At 45.3% G+C, this 18,834-nt stretch overlaps 1 protein-coding gene across 1 annotated transcript; it reads left to right on the plus strand.

Moving 5' to 3' along the window:
- Nucleotides 1-10,952: 10,952 nt before the first annotated feature.
- Nucleotides 10,953-18,526, plus strand: LOC131209438 (zwei Ig domain protein zig-8-like). Its single transcript, XM_058202510.1, has 8 exons — nucleotides 10,953-11,342; nucleotides 14,451-14,608; nucleotides 15,664-15,741; nucleotides 15,885-16,017; nucleotides 16,100-16,219; nucleotides 16,459-16,564; nucleotides 16,997-17,094; nucleotides 18,200-18,526. Exons 1-8 carry the CDS (start codon nucleotides 11,273-11,275, stop codon nucleotides 18,469-18,471), a joined length of 1,035 nt encoding a protein of 344 aa, XP_058058493.1. The 5' UTR covers nucleotides 10,953-11,272; the 3' UTR covers nucleotides 18,472-18,526.
- The last annotated feature ends 308 nt before the right edge of the window (nucleotides 18,527-18,834 follow it).

Raw genomic sequence — 18,834 nt, forward strand, 5'->3', positions numbered from 1 at the left:
ATTAAAATTAGACTGCGTATGTGTTACCGGAGCGGAGCGCAGCGGTCGCCAGTCGGGCCAGGTTCGTTAGTGCCAAAGCTCGTCATGTCGACGGTCGGATTATTGGGATGATAGAGTACGAAAATATTGCAAATTTATTCCGAAATCCTGATGACCGAATTATTCCGAATCCATTAGAATTACAATCGTTTTGAAATATAGTGAAGCTTTATAACTTCCACAAAGCAATTTATATACCTTATGCCACAAACGAGTCATTAGATCGGGACATTTCTCTTGCATAAGATCTACAAGATTCATTTGGCATGTGTCGACCTGCCGGAAGTCGCTATGGAATTGATTTCTCGAATGTGCGTCGTACAGCATCGATTGAATGATTGAGAAGCGACCCACCGAGTGTCTGGTGGCCCCGGCCAGTGTACAGTCGAAGGCGGCGTCCCACGTTAATCGAAACATTGATCAAAAAACTTTGGCAACGACTCAATTTTGGCAAACATTTTTTCGCCCCCTCCAAAATACACTTTTCCTTTTTCGCATGATTAGCCTGTAATTGATTCATTTATCTGAGCTCGCCGAGCGGAGCAATTTGATACCTGGTGCCGCGCCGAATATCGGTTCCGGGAAGTAAGCGCGTGAAATATCTGCCGAACATTCGACAACGATATAATGCGGCGACGAGGCGCGTGAAAAATGATTGGACATTAATCTTGTGGTGCGATAGCTTTTTTCGGCTCTGCTCTGCTATATTTCATCACTAACAATAATAGACTTCGAACTTATCAAAGCCAAAGGCCGGCAGCCAGTGGCATAACGGCGAAAGTCACAGTCTGTGTGTTAGGTAAGCTACATAAACATGGCGTACACATTAAACGCTTTAACATTTTTCTAGCAAACTAACCGAAATGACCATTAGATAAGAAAAAATCCATCATCAAAAATTTGGGACGAATAGAGGAAAAACTAAACAGTAAAAACCTTAAGCATGTTTCGGTAAGCGAAATGTGTCGCTTGATTTTTAATCGTACAGCGGAGACGTATTTCCGACGATCTTATCACCAACAACATCTCATCCGATCATCCCTGTCGGAGATGAAAGTGTTAAAGCTCGACAACCATGAGAATCAATATTTCCATGCGAATCCTCCCAGGATCCTCCATCGAGATCCCGGCCCAGATTGGGTGAGTGCAGGTCAGTCAAAGTATCGATTTTACTCCTTTGGCCAGAAAGATTTACGATGCCAAACGGTAACCAATGCCGGCGAGCGAGACGTGTTTACTGGTAGCGGTGCCTTTGCTGTCATCTTGAGCCGAGAACGAGTTGCTTGCGAAAGTTTATCAGTTCTCAGCATCGCCTGAGCCAGTCCACCGTGTTAAAAGGATGAACACATCGGCGGGGAAGTGAGAAGCCGAAGTCGAGGGAGCCAGAGGGGACGACGGAACGACAAGGCAAGGACACAAACACCCACGGCAAGGAGTTCGGAGCTTGGTTCGTGCGGAATAAGCTCTTTTCGTGTTCAAGTCGAGGTCAACAGTGTCACTTGTACCAATCAACCCCGCAGAACAATCTCGGGACGATACAAGGCGATCGAAAATCATTAAATATGCAAAGCAAGCATCACCCTCCACCCGAACAGATGATGGAGTGTTTTGGTTGTTTCGCTTTCTTGCCCCCGAAGGCGGCAGAGGAGTTTTGGTGCTGTGCTCTGTGTATTAAACGTAGAAATCGAATTTAATTTGCTTTACCCCCCAAAAATTCTTCAACGTAATTGATTTTAGTTTTTTTAACAGTAACATTAACCCAAAAGTTCTATGTCTTTTTTTCTTTTTTTTACTGTAATTGTAATGTACTGTAAATGAAAACAAGTGTTGATTGAGCGTTTTTTAATTACACATTTTGGTACTAAAAAATGCGCACCCTTTGTATTGTTGGAGAAACGACTATCTATTCGTACTCAATGATTCAGTGTACTTGTAGAAATTATCAAACTTCCTTTATTTTATATTTGTGATCGAGAGTAGTGGTTAAACTCGTCCTGTAGCTTTGAGCGTCTCCACAAAAGTTCTTAACTATTCTTCGAAGGTGCGGAATAAATAGTTCAATGAATACTTGACTATTGATCGACCGTGCTGCTTGACCGCGCTGCTCGACTGCTCGAGTTCGCATTCGCGGACTGTTCGAAACAATATCGCTACATACTTTTAATTACTATTAGTTATCTATTAAATTTTTAAAATGTGAAATTGAGCATGCATACCACATATGGATGCGATATGGATGTTAGGAGTAAACTAGCCGAATTATCTGCTTCTATCCCATTACACGGCTTAACCACAATCGCAAGCATGACGACCTCGGTGACCAGCAACTAAATGGACGAAAACTAATCCTCAAATGGCCCCGAGGTCACCAGGATCATCGCCCGTGACGCTGTGGCCTGTTTGATAGGGTACAGATTAAAACCCTTTTGCCAGAAAGTGTCGTCCAAAAACCACCAAGAGGTCTGCGTAGAGAAGCATCACAGGCGGGGCACACTATCGAGCGGCAGTAAAAGTCCAACCGGCACAGCAAAGGTCTTCTGGAGTGGCCAATTTCGTCGGTTTGCGCAACGTTAAGCCTGCACTTTGTTTGTCTGTCTGCCTGTCTCACTCTCTCTCTCTCTCCCTCGGTGCGCTATTTGTATAGACGAATAAAGATAATAAAATTTGGTCATCAAAATTTCCCTTCATCAAATTAATTTCGGTCAAAAGCCGTCGTTCTCCGCGACGTCTTCTCACACTTTGCACACCAGTTGGGGGTCTAGTAAATGGGCTCTTAGTTTTGGTGTTGGCGAGATGGATGGTGATTTAATTTTCCTTTTCTGCACCGCGCCGGTCGCCGTGCCGGTTCAAATCGCAACCCTTTAAGTGCTCGGTTCCGTCAGCCCGGTTGCACAGAAAAACGGGAGGCCATCACGTGCGCAGCGCACGGAACGGCGACGATAGAGGACGGCGGGTCCGGAAAATACGCCATTAACCCGGCCAGGATGTCTGGTGTTGCTCGGTCGCCTTTTTACAACCAGGCCCCCGAATGCCCCATCCGTACGAACATTTAAACGCGCATATGTTACTCATTTCATCAGGAGCGGCCAGCGGCCTGCATCCAGCATACCCCCAGCATTTATGATCTAAATCTTTTTGCGCCCCTGCGCGATGTGGGATTTTCCCGACCCAACCCGGTCCCGGGACACACCGCATTAACGGGTACCGGCCATACACATACACAGTGACGCAATAAAACACAGCGTTCCACTGAATCATGAACAATTCCCCGGTTCGGCGGCCAATGCTTTGATTCCGGTGGACAAAAAACAAAGGCCATCCACATGAACTATGTTTTGCCGCACTTTATTTTATGGAGACGTGTGGGTGTATGTGTGCCACGGACGGTTCCGCGGGCTCCAGTGGTTCTCAATTTTTGTAATACTTACGCTGACGGCGGAATGATTTCGTGGGCGCGATCGTAAAATATAGCACGGGGATGAGAAAAGGAGGGTTCACCGGCCACCGGAGCGGGGTCCTCATCCTGTGGCCGGGCGTGTTGTGAATGCTTCAAAATGAAGAAAGCGCGCGGAAAAACAACACTTTAATTTGCAAACCATGACATACGCGGGGCCCTTTCTTCAATGGCATTATATTTTTGGTAGTTTTTTTCTGGTTTTGTTCGAAAACAACACGAAAACACTACTAACGGGGCTACTAAATTAGAATTTGTTTACGCCGAAAACTGGTCCGGCCACGCTGCCCGTGGTGCAGTCGGGCCCGTTTCGCCCGGTGGGTGCCTGTTTTATACGTTTCAGGTGTGTCCCGCGGGCTCCCGCAGGACCCGTTTCCTCGGGAGCGGAGCGGGCGAAATTCTAAAACTGTGAATTAATATTTATGGTTCGCTGTTCGCACCGCCAGCCATCCGGAAATGGGTCGCGGTTTATTAAAACGTATTTTTCCAACCGTGCTCCCAACGGTGCAGCGTGGCCGTATTTTTTTTCGTAAGCCTTCAACCAAACGCGCCATTCTGGCGTTGCAGTTTAAATCAATGTTGCGGTAATGCGAGAGGTACATTTGATTTTTCAAAATTTATGTTTTTGAATTTATCTAAGTTCAGGCGCTCAAATACGATTCGTTTCGATTACAGCTTGACTCAACGGTAGCTTCTTGAGATTCTTGAGAACATTTACTTTATTAGCAGTAGCAGCGAGCAGCATCTATTCAGCATCTCTTCTGTTCAAATGATTCAATTCAAAGTGATTCAAATACTTTGCAATATTCCACAATTTTCTTCAGAAACTAAATGAAATGGGTGGTAAAATATCACTGTTACGGTCATGTTTTTTTTATTCCCCCCAGCTGTCTCAAGTCACACCGGGGTGTCCAATTAGTACATTCTGCCGGAGCCATTACCATAAATTTACGACGCTGCAGTCTCGATCGGCATTCATCCAAACATTGGGCGTAATGTTCGCCAAATCCAATTAGACAGCGAGAGACGGCCGCGCGTCTAACGGACACGGACGATTCGGGGCGCTAGAGGACTGGATTTGGGATCATATGGGTCCTTCTCGGTCATATCTACATTGTCGAAGCATTCCGCATCTACGCCTACCGATGAAACTAGACCACCGTGACTGCCACATGACACAGGGCAGGGCCCCCATGACGGGGTTCCGCACTGCCTATGCCTATGGTGGGCGGTGGTGGCAACACTTTTCAATTTCGCCCATCACATAAGCTTCCGGTACGGAATCTTTCTTCTTTCCGGCCAGCCGATGCCGGCAGAATATGTTACGGCCCTAGTGTGCTAGTGGCCCCCTCGAAATGGGTTGGAAAAGAGATTATAATTTTTTCCTCTATGCTGGATTTCCCGTCCCGAAAAAAGCCGGCCAGGCTAAAAACCTTGCCACGCCACGCCAGTAGTGCCAGTCATCGGCACAAACCCCGCTCGGTGGCCTAGCGAGCCGGAATGGGCGTGTTGGGCAGTGTGTGACCCGAAAACCGTCAAACTGTGATTTATTTTACGAGTTCACCCACCGAGGCAACGTGGAGACGAGCACGTTGGCGCTCGGCCCCGGCTGGCAATACTGGGCCCCCCGCCGTATTTACAGTCAAACGCCCGTTGGTCATCATTGTGACATTTATGTTTCCTGTTTCGGTTTCACTGCAAGACCGGTGTGCACTGGCCGCAGGAATATCAAAATGTTGTTACTTTATTTCAAAGCTTCTAAGCCGAAAGCCCATCCCACGCCGGGTACCGAAGGGTGGCCCCGTTTTATTGGCAAGTGTTTTGTTGGCGCAGTTTTGCAGAAAGACAGCACTTTGTGCATTTGATCGTTTCACATTAAGCCGAGATTGATGATTTAGTCCAGAAACACCAATAAACTAGCCTCAATTCCTAACCAGGAGCATGTTAACATGGAATGACTCACTTTGTTATGGAATTGTACGAAACTAACTGTCTAGAATGGGAGCAAGAAGTGCCCATTCGTAGGAAGAAAAGTGCATGAATCTATCGAAGTTACATACAAGAATATGGGCGGGATTCTTCGAATTCAAAATAGTCCCGATGCCTTCGATGTCTCCGATCCAACCGATCCCGAGGCTATATTTGATACAAAGATTTTAATTTAAAACCGACCGAGAGTCTTTTGCAACAATTTGCAACGGTCAGTCCGGGCGGTTTGGTGAAGTAACAGAATATACAGAAAGCGGATCAAACGAGGCTCCCGAGGCTCTCCTTAGTGTCTTCTCCATATTCATCCACTATCTGGAAAGTCGCTGTTGCTGCCGCTACAGCGTCTGTGACAAGTTTTGATGAAAATACTCAATCATGCGAAAATCAACCGGTTTCCGTAAAGTCTAGTGGCGGTGACCGGAAAATTACTGTTTTATTAACAAATTGTTTCGGATTCTTTATTACGCCGGTGGACTTTTCGATATAAAGAGACGGTTTGTGCGTCTATGTTATTGCGTTTTTCATCACAGTTTCAAGTTCTTTAGTTGCAGCTGATAAAGTGAAACTTTAATCAAACAACATTGGCGCTGTTGAATCGAGTTTCTAACTTTTTGCAAATGAACTCTGTTCCTTCTTCAGCATGGAATCCGTCGTATGAATTGTATACCTGCCATAATGGCACTTTGGTGTATATAGTTTAAGTTTTCAATAGAGACCACCACAATTTCGCAACATTCTGAGTATTCGTGTTGAAGCTCACTCCCAGAAATAGGGGGCAATATTTTGGGAAACCGGCAAAACATGACCTACTCGTTATTAAACCGTTTCGGTGCAAGGTAGCATAATATAGAGAAGCATCTTTCTCTTCTTCATTACCTTAAAGCCGTATGCCCGTGGTTAGCCATAGGGTTGTTACACTGGTTGGGCTAGCTAGTTGGCTGCATTCTTCTGTGTTGTCGCATAGTTTGGCCAAAGAGGGGTTTTTCCACTTCACCCTTTTTTGAAACAACATCGGAAAGTACAAAAGAAATACTTAGAAAGGGTTTCATGTTTCCACAAGCACCATAACGTAAACAACTTTCTCCTCGTAGTTTAGTCGGTCGGTTGGCCGAAGGGAACTTGGAAGCTAACCCCTATGCTGTGCTGCGTTACCGGTGGGTTAGATTGGAAAACTCACTCTTTCGTCATTGTTTTATCAATCTTATCCTGACGTACGATTAACTGAAAACGAAACGAATGACCCGCAAATGACTGAATCCTTCAAGGTGTAATCACGTTACCGAAGTTTACCCAGCAACCGAAACTATAGAAATATCAAGTTGGTTATTTCCCTTCATACTACAATACCATCAAGTGCATGTTTCAGATTGCAACTAATTAATAATTGCTTACTATCCACACCCGGTTCGGTTGGTGGAGGCGCCTGGTACATTGTGTTTATGTTGTAATAGAGTTGAATTTTACTGTTAAAAACCATGGCCCAGATCGTATTCAAGAGTGATGAATTGCCATTTTGTTAAACTTAGAAAAGGTAAAAAAAATTGCCCCGAAACGGTCGATACAGTGCCATGGAAAAGAAATTTGCCATTCTGCTGTCCATGTTTTGAACAAAAACGAACGCGGAATCAATTAAACTTGTCAAAAAATCGTATTATTCTATCCATCATTCAGTTTCCGCTTTATGCAAACCGAGAGAAGCACAAAGAAAAACCAATTAAGCTACATTTGCAGTATCAATTCAATTAAGTTTTTGACAATTGCAAAAGGAAAAGTTCTGAGTGAAACAGAATATGTGAACACAAAATAATGAGTGATCTGAATGAAAATCACTCAATATGTTTGCAATTCCCGTGCTGTTAAAAACTATAAATCTGAAAGTTGCACATGCACCCAATCTACTTCATGTAGTGCTTCCCGAACTTCCCGTTACGCGTGGGTGCAGTGCACAATGGAATTCTGATTAACGGTGATTATTTTAGTACAAATCAGTTCACTCAATTCACTTCGAATTTAGAACACGCTCAGTGGCGCTCAAACGTGGCACTCAGTGATGGAGCAATGAACGCCACATTGGGCGGCATGTGATTTCAAACGTCAACAAACGTGAAGCAACACAGCAGGCCTAGCACTACCAGTGGGAACTCACAGTGCCTGAAGAACCGCGCAAAATGACGCCAGATTCTGCAACGCGAGTGTGGCGTGAGTTATCTGCGGTACGGTGTGCCACGGCTTCAATGCGGCAGTCATCTTCAGTGTTAATCAAGCGGTTTACGACGACGTAGCGCATAAGCCTCCTCGAGTAGCTCACCGAGCATCCTCCCGAGACTCGTCGCGTTCTTGCGAACCGCCGTGGAGTGTTTCTGAGCATTAGTGCCATTCTTTTCGCTGACGTTGGTTGCTATTATATTGGGGCGCAGGTTGATGCCGCTTTTCGATTAGTGGCCACGGTCCTTCGGAAGGAAGTTGTGCGTTGGCGCATTTTTAATGGTGTGATAAAAGACGGAATGGTCGCCGTCGCCGTCGCCGTCGATCTTAATCGGCTTCCACCGTCGCCGCGGCACCTAAGACCGTGTGCTGGATAACGGATCCATCGAACCAGGTGACGAACCAGGTGGCAAGTGATGGATTAAGAGTGTTATCGTTTTATCGCCTCGAGAAGAGTAACTATTGTGCAATATTTCAACACCGTTCGCACTTTACTGTGCGGTAGTGACGAAACAGTGAATTCGGTGTTATTAATTGCACCGCTTGAGAACATTAAGAATCATCGTGGGTGCTGTAAGTGGTTGTGAATTGTGCTTGTAGTTACTGTCCCTTCTTGTATGCTGAAACGTGATAATGAATGGTATATTGTAACGAAGGGAATAACGTTGTCATGTTTGGCCAAACACATCCAGCCAATTGTTTCTCATCGTCATTCAAATCACGCAGTTCTGCAATCTATTTGATACGACGGAGAGCGGTACGCTCGGCTGTAGTGATAACAATCGCTGTGTAATGTTGTGATCACCATACCGGTGTGCCGTGCTTATCATGCAACAAATGGTTGTGCTTTCATGATAATTATCAGAAGTGGTGGTATGCTAGTATGATTCGATTGCTGTACGAGAAGTCAATTAAGGAGAAGCTCCGCTGGCCGGGTACAGCGAACTGTGGCCGTGCAATTAAGTGGAATCAAGGCAATCGAGTGAGTGATAGTATCCTCGGTTGCCGTTTCAAGTAATACTGCAGCCGATGCTGCGAGACATGGAGTCGATGTGTGTAGCTTAAAATTACATAAATGGAAATTGCAGGCATCAAACAATGTTGATTCAACTCACTTTATTAGCTCGGTGCACATCTACGCTTCAGTACCCTAAGCTATGATGAAAAAGGTAAATCAAAAGCTTAGCATACATTTCTTACCGTCAGCGAAAAGAGAAAGGGCAAATGTTGTCAAACTAATCAATCCAGATCCATTCTAAGCATGCAGAAAACCATGGAAATTTATTCAATTAGTTGATTCGAACAAGTAGTCGCATGCCGGAATGCCTGCACGGACAGTTGGCTATTGACTATCGGCATCGGGCATGGTTGGAACGCGGCTTGGAACACCTCTTGAGTTTTGCGAACGGAATCTGTGAGGCAATAACATTGGAATTCCAGGCCCACACTCTTTACAGTCGCGCGGAACCACAGGCATGGAGCAAGGGTTTCTAAGATTGTTGGAAATAGAATCGTTCAGAACTAAACTGCACTATCGGAACTGAATCATCGGAACTAGTTTCATCAATGATTCATCATAATAAACACACGTTGTTTAGTTTAACTTTTCTTCCATCTTATCGGATGATTTCATTGCAAAATAACTTACGTAAGATCAAACAAATTTCTAAACCGGAAAATGGCTTTTACAAGCAATGTTGTCAGGCGCACAGCTGCATACTTAAGCGCAATGTGTGTCAAAGAATGCCAGATAACACGATGGCCGAACAAATAGAATCCAATATGGGAGCCCGTAAGAGCGGTATTATCAAGGCACGAATTTTGATTAACAAAATTTGCCCGTCTGAAGGTTAGATTCTCATGTTTATTCACAACACTCTCGGAGCCACGCCACTTCTAACGAAATTCGACATGCACAGTGGCAGAGGTCGCAATTATTGATTTTCCAAACAGCAACTTTCACCACCATGCGTAGAACATGTTGTTCAGGAAGCCGAAAAGTGGCAAAAATTGACACCTTTGGCCATACGGGTGCTGCGTTATGTAAATTCGTGGTCCCGTCGTGGTCGACGGCACCGGAATCTTTGAATGCTAATAAGCGCATACTTGATCCTGTATCCTATTCGTTCCGCACTGTCCCTGCAGGTGCGACAACGGCCGCTGCCGACGGTCGTTGTCAACCGGATGTTGTTTAATCTTCCGGCGAAAAATAAGTGCTCCAAGCGATCGATGGTGAGCGGGTAGAGCAGCGGTTTGTGTAGATTCTATCACGCTTTCTTGTTGATTTTAATATTCACTTAAGGCGTAGGCTGTACTAGCAAGAGCCGTTTTTATTAGATATCTCACATCCAATAATCTTTTGAACAAGCAGTGAACTCACTTTCAGGCGATTGACTGGGAGTTTACTGTTTCGCATCAATCAACACTCTGTAAATCGTCCAAAAAGCACTTCAATGATTTGAAAAAATGCCAAATCAAATATTACTTGTAATTTAAAGTAAGAGTGTTACAAAGAGTAACGAAATACAAAAAACAGAGGAAAAAGACCTTCAAAAGCATCAACCAGAGACGAAAACAATGGGCTATAAAAAAGAAACACTTAGAAGCGATTGCCCTAAGCTGTTCGATGAAGCCATACTAAAGAAAAACTGTAAACGAATCTTAATAAATTGCTGGTCCTTTCATAAGCCAACATCATAATTGGGTCCGATATCGGTATCTTTGCCCTGTTTTTTCCGTCCTATCATTAGCAAAATAGATATTTACCAAAAAGGTACAGTTTAAATTTGACCGTCAAATATTTTGTCATGCTCACAGATGGGTAGTTTGCTCAAACATTACGTACAAATGTAAAAACAGCTTTGCCTTGGAAATGTTGTGACATGAACCGGGTACCATTGCATTCGGCGAATTTTTTTTCCTTCCCGTACCACACAACGGTTGACATTTTACTGCGACAGGATATTGTTTTACCATCTCCAGGTGAACGACATCTTATGCCCGAGGCAGAAAGCGGGGAGTAGGAGTACTGGGTCAATATCCGATATGAGCTTGTTCGAAATTTTAGGAAATGTACTACAGCGAGTGCTTCAAAAATCTCAGCTTTGTCGCATCAATCAAGCAACATAAATTATGTTACAATTAATTACATTTACTAGAGAAACCTATTTGTGGGTCAACTGCTTGTTTTGTACTGCGAATTAACAGCGATAAGGCTTCCTTTCTAACGGTCCGTTTTCTTCTTCCCAATCTTTAGCCTTCAGATAACGAACCGGTGTTTGGTGTGGTGAGAAAAGTTGAACGGGCAAGTAATAAACTGAAAGTTTTGCCCTAATGCTGCCAAAAGTGAAGCCACTTTACTGCACCCAGCATTGCATTAGGCGTGATGCAATCGAGGCACTAACAAGTCCATTACGTGAAACGAAATTTCATTACCTTACTTGACCGGAGGCGAACAAACTACTGGAAAACGTCCAGCCCCGTAGGGTACGGTGTTTATGTGTCTGTGAACGGTGTATAAATGAAGAAAGTTCTCCGGTTTTTACTGAAAATGAATGCGTGTACAGTACCTAATCGCAGCTAAAAATGCAGTATATCATCATCGGTGGACTATTTATGCTGGCAACTTTTCACTTCAACGAACGCAACGCTATGGGTAAGTTATGCTAACGATGGCGATGATTCAATGATGATGGTGTGTTAAAATAGGTTGAATAAACATGCTAAATAAATTGCTAAATTAAAATTATCAAATATGGATTCGAACGAAATGCAATTTATAAACGCGGCATCTTTTTGTGGTGCGTTGATTCCACAAAAAGCAGCCCAACTTAATCGGGAACCTTTGATAAGTTTAACTGCCTTCATAATTTACATGGCAAATACGCTGTGCGGCAACGAGATTTTTTTGTATATAGCTCTTAAACTTCGCTTGGAAAATTCATAGTTAGGTATCAAATAGCACGAAAAGTATTCGAGACTTTAGGCATTAAGCTCTTGAGACGTCCTAAAAACAATAGGAACGATGTTTGATTTCTTACTTCAGCCACGGTGAATAACATGCACTGGATCCGTCTTTTTGTGAGGACCCTACGTGCCATGAGCATGCGTTTTATTTGCAAGACTGCATTTCGGCAAGAGCCTCGCAGTCATGCTCTAGTGTCTGGCGGGAGGATTTAGCACGCTTGTAGTACGCTATCATGTTCACAAGCACAGGGAAAAAAACAACTTTCAACCGGGATGAAGTATGATGAAAAACGGGGAACGGTTGTGGAGACCTTTTGAAGAAAATTTATCACCACCACCCCTTGCTTGGCATATTCTCTTCGTAGCCGTGCAGAACTGCCGAGAGTATTCCGGCGCAGGTGAAGTGAAAATAGCCTCTCCATTCTTTTATGCTTCATTCTAAAATATTGCCCGGTGAAAAGCAAAACGAAAAGCCAAACGCTGAAATCCTTCCGACCGGAGACTGCATTCTTACGCTGAAATGGGAGTTTAAGAAGAACGATGATGATGAGATAAATTTTTGGCAAGCTGAGCAAAAATGAAACGGCGTAAAGCATCGTGCAGGACACCTGTGGGGAGTTTTATGAGATTTTTTTAGAAATGCACATAGGCGAGCATGTGTACGGGTTTGTTCTACGGAGCATTAAACCCAAATTGGATCAATGTGAATTGCAAAAATACGTCGACGATTGTTTTCAAAAAGGGAACAGAGCCAGCCGTTGGCGAGTCGTTTTTGTTCAAGAATTCGAGAAAATTCTCTGGCGCACTGATTCAGTTTATCCGGATAGTAAACATATCACCAGTGAGGCTCTAGTAAAACATGGATTGAAATATGAGCATGTGAGCGTTGCGGCGGGTTTGTTTTCTTTGGCCGTCTGGTGAATCGAATTGATGAAATTTGACTCGACGATAATGGTAGATATCATCACACTTAGACGGCAGTAATCTGAAAAGCCTTTCAAACTGGTCTCAGGAGTAGGATGATTCTTTTACGACCGTAAGCATACTGCGGAATCCAAAGTGCCACTTTATTCGTTTTCACGGTGTTTTCATTTCTATTAATGAGCCGACAGGGATCTGGGTCTGAATCGAACGTAAAACGTGCCGCCTATTGGACACTGGCTTGGTTTGGGGTTCCCAATTAGGATCGTGGTTCAAAAACGTGCTCCGAAACCCCGAAGAGCTCAACGAGAAAAGTTCTGATGTTGTATTGGTTATTTTTGGAATCGCGTTGGAAAGTTTAATTTCTTTTCTATTTGCTATTTAACGGTCAAAATAGTTAATTTCGTTTCGGCCATGTGGCCAAGTGGCAGATGATTTCTGTAGCATTAACTGGAATCCAATAAGATTGTTGTGAAAATAGCTGAACGAGCTTTTGGTCTTTACTGATCATTCTCAGAGCTTAAAACGGATGGCTTTTGTTAGCGTAAAAATGGCCAAAGAAACAGGAATTCTCTTTTACGGAAGAGCGCGGCTTGTACTACCGGTCGCCACGAAGCGTAACGCTTTCATTTCTCCCACGCCTTACGAAGGGCCTTTCTTTACGAAACGTCCTTTTAACCCCCATCGACCGAAACTCCAACGGCCACTTAGTCTGCCTGCAAGTACTATGACGGCTACGTTTACACTCAACCGTAGCTCTTCGACGCTCAGAAGTGTGCACTTCAGCCGGCACAGTAGACGGGTTGCCGTCGGTGGGCTCGGTCCGACGGGGTGTTTGGGCCTTCCGCGCGTTAACTATCCTTTTGCAGGCTGCAAAGGATAAAGAGATCGGACACAAAAAATATAATAAAAAAGCGTTTTCCCCGACGGCGAAGATTGCACGCTGCGCGCAAGGGTTCTTTCACTGCTGCATTCGGGACCTGCACCGGGGCCCCTAGTCCGGTTGCTCCGAAAGGTAGAACCCCTATACCCCCTCGTCGGAAGTGGCGACACGCGTAGATGTCACGTTTTTGATTAACAAACGAAAGCAAATGTCAAAATAGTGATAATGGTACATCTTTGTGCTTTTTTTGGGAAGGTTTTTGCAAATTGCGGGCAAAATAAAACAATATGGCTGCCGGAAAGTCTGCCAAAACTAACTGGAAAACCGAACAAAACAACTGAACTTCCTCGAACCCTTCCTGGCAGTTTCATCAGCGGAGAGTCACTTCAATTCATTGCGCCAAACCTTCTTACATAATACCGGCACTCATGGTTCACGTAAATGAATGGTAGAAGAATGGCAGCAATCTTAAACAAAAGTTTTTGGTATAATATATACGTGCTTCAAGATAGCAAACAAAAAGCTTTGTCATTAAGCTATGTTAAAATGTAATGGTAAATAGTAAAATGGTAAAATGGTAAAATGGTGAAATGTAAATGGTTCAATAAACTCGAAGGAAACCTCGCTTCAATAAACTCGCTCTGGAAATTTCAATATTTGCAAAATATTTGTAGTATAGCACATGTTTAAAAGAAGATACCAATATTGTAAAACAAATTTGGGAAATGTATGAATTACATTCTAGCACGAATATTAGACGATCATTATAAAAAATATGTATGGAAGCTTGAGTGTATTCATTTTCGTTTATCTTGCAAAACAAATGTCCTTTCCACCTTCCATAACTTACTTTATTGATTATATTTTAAAGGATAGACAAACATTAATTTGTTTACTAAAAATATTTCTTATTACCGACACCCGTTTTTCGGTTGCGGGTTGCGTAAACTCAAATACAATTTCTGGTCGTCTTTTCCCTCTATTCCGTTACAGCTGTAAATCAACATATGGCGACGGCCCAGGAAAATCGAGTCGTTAAAAAATTTTCACCCCACCCGTACTTCGATTTTGATGTGCCTCGGAACATTACGACCCGCGTGGGACAAACGGCGTTCATCAACTGCCGGGTCGAGCAAATGGGTGACAAATCGGTAAGAAACCATTAGGCGGTGCTTTATGTTGCCCTAATTTCAATTACGGTCCGTTTGTGGCGGCCAGCCCGCAGGGCTGCCGATTCACTGGCCCAGATGTGCGCAATAAATTTGGTTTCAATTCGAAAGCTTTCGCTCCGGATCTTGGCCGTATCCTTGAAAATGGGCGCCCCAAGGCCGTTTCGTTTTATTTGAGATCATCTCTTAAATTAGTCCCCCTCAGACGTAGGCCTGTGCGTCCTCGTGTGATGGGCAGCATTTTTTTGTGATTGATTTTTCCTGGAACCACGTGACGCACCCTAACAAATGATATCAGCAAGCATGATGAACGTCACCGAACCGGCAACCGGCACATTCATGCTGCGTAAGAGCCCATCGATCCAATCACAGTTCCCTTTTTTGTGTCGTTCCACCAAAAACGATCGTCTGCGTGTGGGTTGGGGCTGACACATCACTTCCTACTTGAGGGCTGAATGGCGAAATTGGCACCTTTCCGTCCCACTCACTCGCTCTCTTTCGCTGAAGGATTTCCGTGCGCCGGAAAATGCATGACACGCCCGTCCTGGTAACTGGTTCTGCAAAAGTGCCCAGAATCGAGCACCCAAGAATATGCTGCAAAGCAGATTGATAACCTGTTACTGACGCAGGTGGGATTTATGCCGCACCCTTTCAGAACGCAGCCCCCACGCCGGGCTGGGCTCCCCTCCGGAGCCGTCGAAGAAAGTTTACAAACGAGACATTATATTGTTGCTGGCGGGGCGGTGGTTGGAGCATAAAAAAGCACACCGTTACGAGCGTTGAAAGATTTGTAAACAAACTCGTGAAAAAGTGCTTTTCAAGGGTTCTGAGCAGCAGCCGCCGCGGCACACTCATACGGGAGAAACAAAAACAAATTGGCTCGCTTATTTGGTATCGATGTTTGAAACACAACACAGCAAATATTATCGCAGCAAATTTCGGTTTGCAGAAGGGTGGAGTGTACGAACATAAACATCGATTGTTACAAACAGCTGGTAAGCCCGCGAATAGCCCATTAACATAGCCGCTCTCGACAGGTCTCATGGATTCGGAAACGGGATCTACACATCCTGTCTGCAGGAACCGCCGTCTACACTTCAGACGAGCGCTTTCAGGTGAGTTCGCACTTCGTTCGCACTGATTATTTTGGAGTATAATTTTTTTTTCATTAAGTTTCAACTCCTCAATGTGTTATGATATAATCACAAAAAATATCGCCATAATTCCTAATCTTATTGACCTTGTTCCCCGACCGAAGGTGATACGATCCGAGAAAGCAGAAAACTGGACGCTGCAAATAAAATTTGCCCAGCAAAGGGACTCCGGCATATACGAGTGTCAGGTGAACACTGAGCCAAAGATGTCCATGGCGTTTCGACTGAACGTAGTAGGTAGGTACTTTCGGGCCGTACCTTCGGGTGACGGCGAATTGGCGCAGATATACCTTTCCACTGTACCTTTTTTTATGTATAGAAGCGAAAGCCATTATCCTTGGACCAACGGACCTATACGTAAAAATGGGCAGCATCGTTACGCTGACGTGCATCATTAGCCAGGGACCACACGACCTAGGGACAATCTATTGGTATCGAGGTAAGCTTGGGCCGTCGGGAACTTGCAAAGAGTACTTCAAGGGTACATCTCAAGTATCGTCGAGTAGAAAATGCAAAACAATAAACCATCGAGATCTGTTGCCAAAACAAGGTACAGCGGGCGAGATACTCCAGTCGATGGCTTTCTCACTTCACTCACTGCCGCATTGTGCCAGTTCTCAGCTTAAATCCGATGAATATTCCCTACCTCATTAGGCTAATTAAAATTTCTTCACACAGGATCGAGCCTCGTGCAGCCGGTACTACTGCAGTCTAGTGATCCATCATTAGCATATCCACATCGAATATCGGTTGAACTTAAGTGGACGGAAGCGCTTACATCACGGTACGTCCCGTCGCACCGTTCTCATAATTAAACACCCATTCCCTGCGCCCAACGCAAACTCAATTTGCCCTGTACAAACGATCCCCTAGTTGTCATTGGGCTGGGACGGGAATTTATTTCTGCGTACACCACCAGTTTACACATGCTCCATCATGATGGAGGGAGCCCGGGACCCGGCTGCATTGTTGGCGTGCGGTTGGCGAATGCATTAAGCTCCTGTTGATTCAATCACGGGCTCGGTTTTGGGAGCTCCCTCTACATAGCGGTAACGAGCGCTCCGGTGGATGTGTTCGAATGCTATGTACACACCGAAACCCAGGGGCACCCGGACTGCCATTTCAAGTTATATGCATACTAAAAAGCTTCAGTTCCCGTCCCAAGCTTCACGGTTGCCCACGGTTAATAACACAATTTTAATTACTCTTCTTGCAGTCTGAAAATTCTCGGTGCCAAATTGTCTGACACGGGCAACTATACGTGTCTTCCGACGTCGGCCGAGGGCAGCAGCGTACTGGTGCATGTGATAAACGGTAAGCCACAGAAACACATAAGGCGCAGCGTCTCCAAAAACGCAACCATAAACCTACTTTCCATGGCAGCCCGTCCCGAATATCTGACGCAACGAAGATTGGTGCCCAACGAGTCGAGTCGGGCTGCAAACTAACGGCCCTGTCGGGACATTTGAACGAGCGGGCTCCAGTGTGCAGATTTGGCTAAATAACGGTGGAGCTGATTTAGACCACCGTTCGAGTCCTTAATGGAATTATTTAAAACAAAAAAGTTATTCAATCGGAACCTTGGAAGCGGTCAAGGGCGATAGTTTAGAGTTGCAACCACCGATAGGAAATGTTGTCTGCTCGAATCGTAAACGGTCACCCAGGATCCCAAATTGGTGTAACGGGTTATACCCCAAATTAGCGCTTGGTGGTCCCAATTTCGCTGTACAGGGATCATTCATCACTTCTGTCGATGGCAAGCGAAATTCCGCTACAGGTCATCTATCCTGCAATTCAAACGCATTGAAATCGCTCGAATCATTCGTAACCACGGCAGTGCCAATAATTAACGTAATCAGTCTCATAATGGTGCCACATAAGAGCGAAACCCACGTGACGGCAATCAATTGATTTGCCAACGGCACAAGATCAGAGTGCCAATCGCATTCGGTCGACCCCCGGGGGCTCAAAATGTGTCCATGATGCCCATGCAAATAATTCCGCTTTTTCCGCATTAATTAAAGACCGTGTCGGGTAACATGAGACCCCGGGAAAAATCCAATAAAACCCGCAACACTACCAAGTGAACAACGCGGTTTGCCGTTTGTGGTGTTGACAAAGCGCTGCCGGGGCTGAAAAACTAGACCTACAACCCCAACCGCTTCCAAGATGGAAAGCCACCGACGTGGCCAGCCCGGGAGGTGGTGAAAAATCACTATTTGATTCTGCGACGTGCAACAAAGACTAGCGTAGAAAAAAGCACATCTCCACAAGATTACAAATGATTCGCGCCGTTCGCGAGTCCTTCGCTTTTCTTCACAGGGTTCGCCATTTTTCCTGATCGCACCTCACCCAGTGTCACAGTGTTTTGCAAGCCAACCTTTGTGTTCTCCTCTTTTTTTCTCTATCATTGCCACAGGAGAGCATCCTGCGGCAATGCAGCGCGGATGCGCGACAACCACCAACAGGAATCACCGACGGAGCATACAGCTGCTCACCGCGATGCTGGCCGTGCTGCTGCTCGCCCTGCACGGTGTCCTTCGGGGCGAGCTCGGGCAACCGGTGCCGGCTGGCGACGGCGACAGGCCGCCGCCTAGGACCCCAGCGCCCAGCACTCAGCTCGACAGCTCGGGATGCAAAGTGATACCGAGGCGACCCCCCGGCACTATATCATCGTCAACTGCTGCGTAATGTGCATGTGCCCGCCGAGAGCCGAGCAACCAACCGAAGCCAAATCACGACATGGTGGACCAGAGTCGTTAGTCGGGCCGAGGAACTACTACCCAGCGGCGGCGGCGGCGGCGGCGGCGCCCAGTAATCAGGGTAGCACCAGCCCCGGCGACAAATGGTGATGTATCACCCGGCGGCGAGCTGAGTCCCGAAAAAAGTAGCTCCGCGTCCGGTGTGTTGTAGTTTGCAGTTTCATTTTCCACGCAAAGCATCTCCACGTGGCGACGGCGAAGAGGTATCAGGGTGCCACGAGCGGGGCTAAACTAAAAAAACCGATCGACGACACCGAACGTACACAGTATACAAAACTATTGTTTACGAGTC

The sequence above is a fragment of the Anopheles bellator genome, chromosome 2, assembly GCF_943735745.2.
Source record: "Anopheles bellator chromosome 2, idAnoBellAS_SP24_06.2, whole genome shotgun sequence".
NCBI lineage: Eukaryota > Metazoa > Arthropoda > Insecta > Diptera > Culicidae > Anopheles > Anopheles bellator.

What these genes read in the sequence shown, in the direction of transcription:
- LOC131209438 (XM_058202510.1), top strand. Translation starts at nt 11,273, where the DNA reads ATGCAGTATATCATCATCGGTGGACTATTTATGCTGGCAACTTTTCAC. An exon ending in CAACGAACGCAACGCTATGG is followed by an intron (nt 11,343 to 14,450) that starts GTAAGTTATGCT and finishes ATTCCGTTACAG; the next exon opens with CTGTAAATCAACATATGGCG. An exon ending in GTTTCGACTGAACGTAGTAG is followed by an intron (nt 16,018 to 16,099) that starts GTAGGTACTTTC and finishes TTTTATGTATAG; the next exon opens with AAGCGAAAGCCATTATCCTT.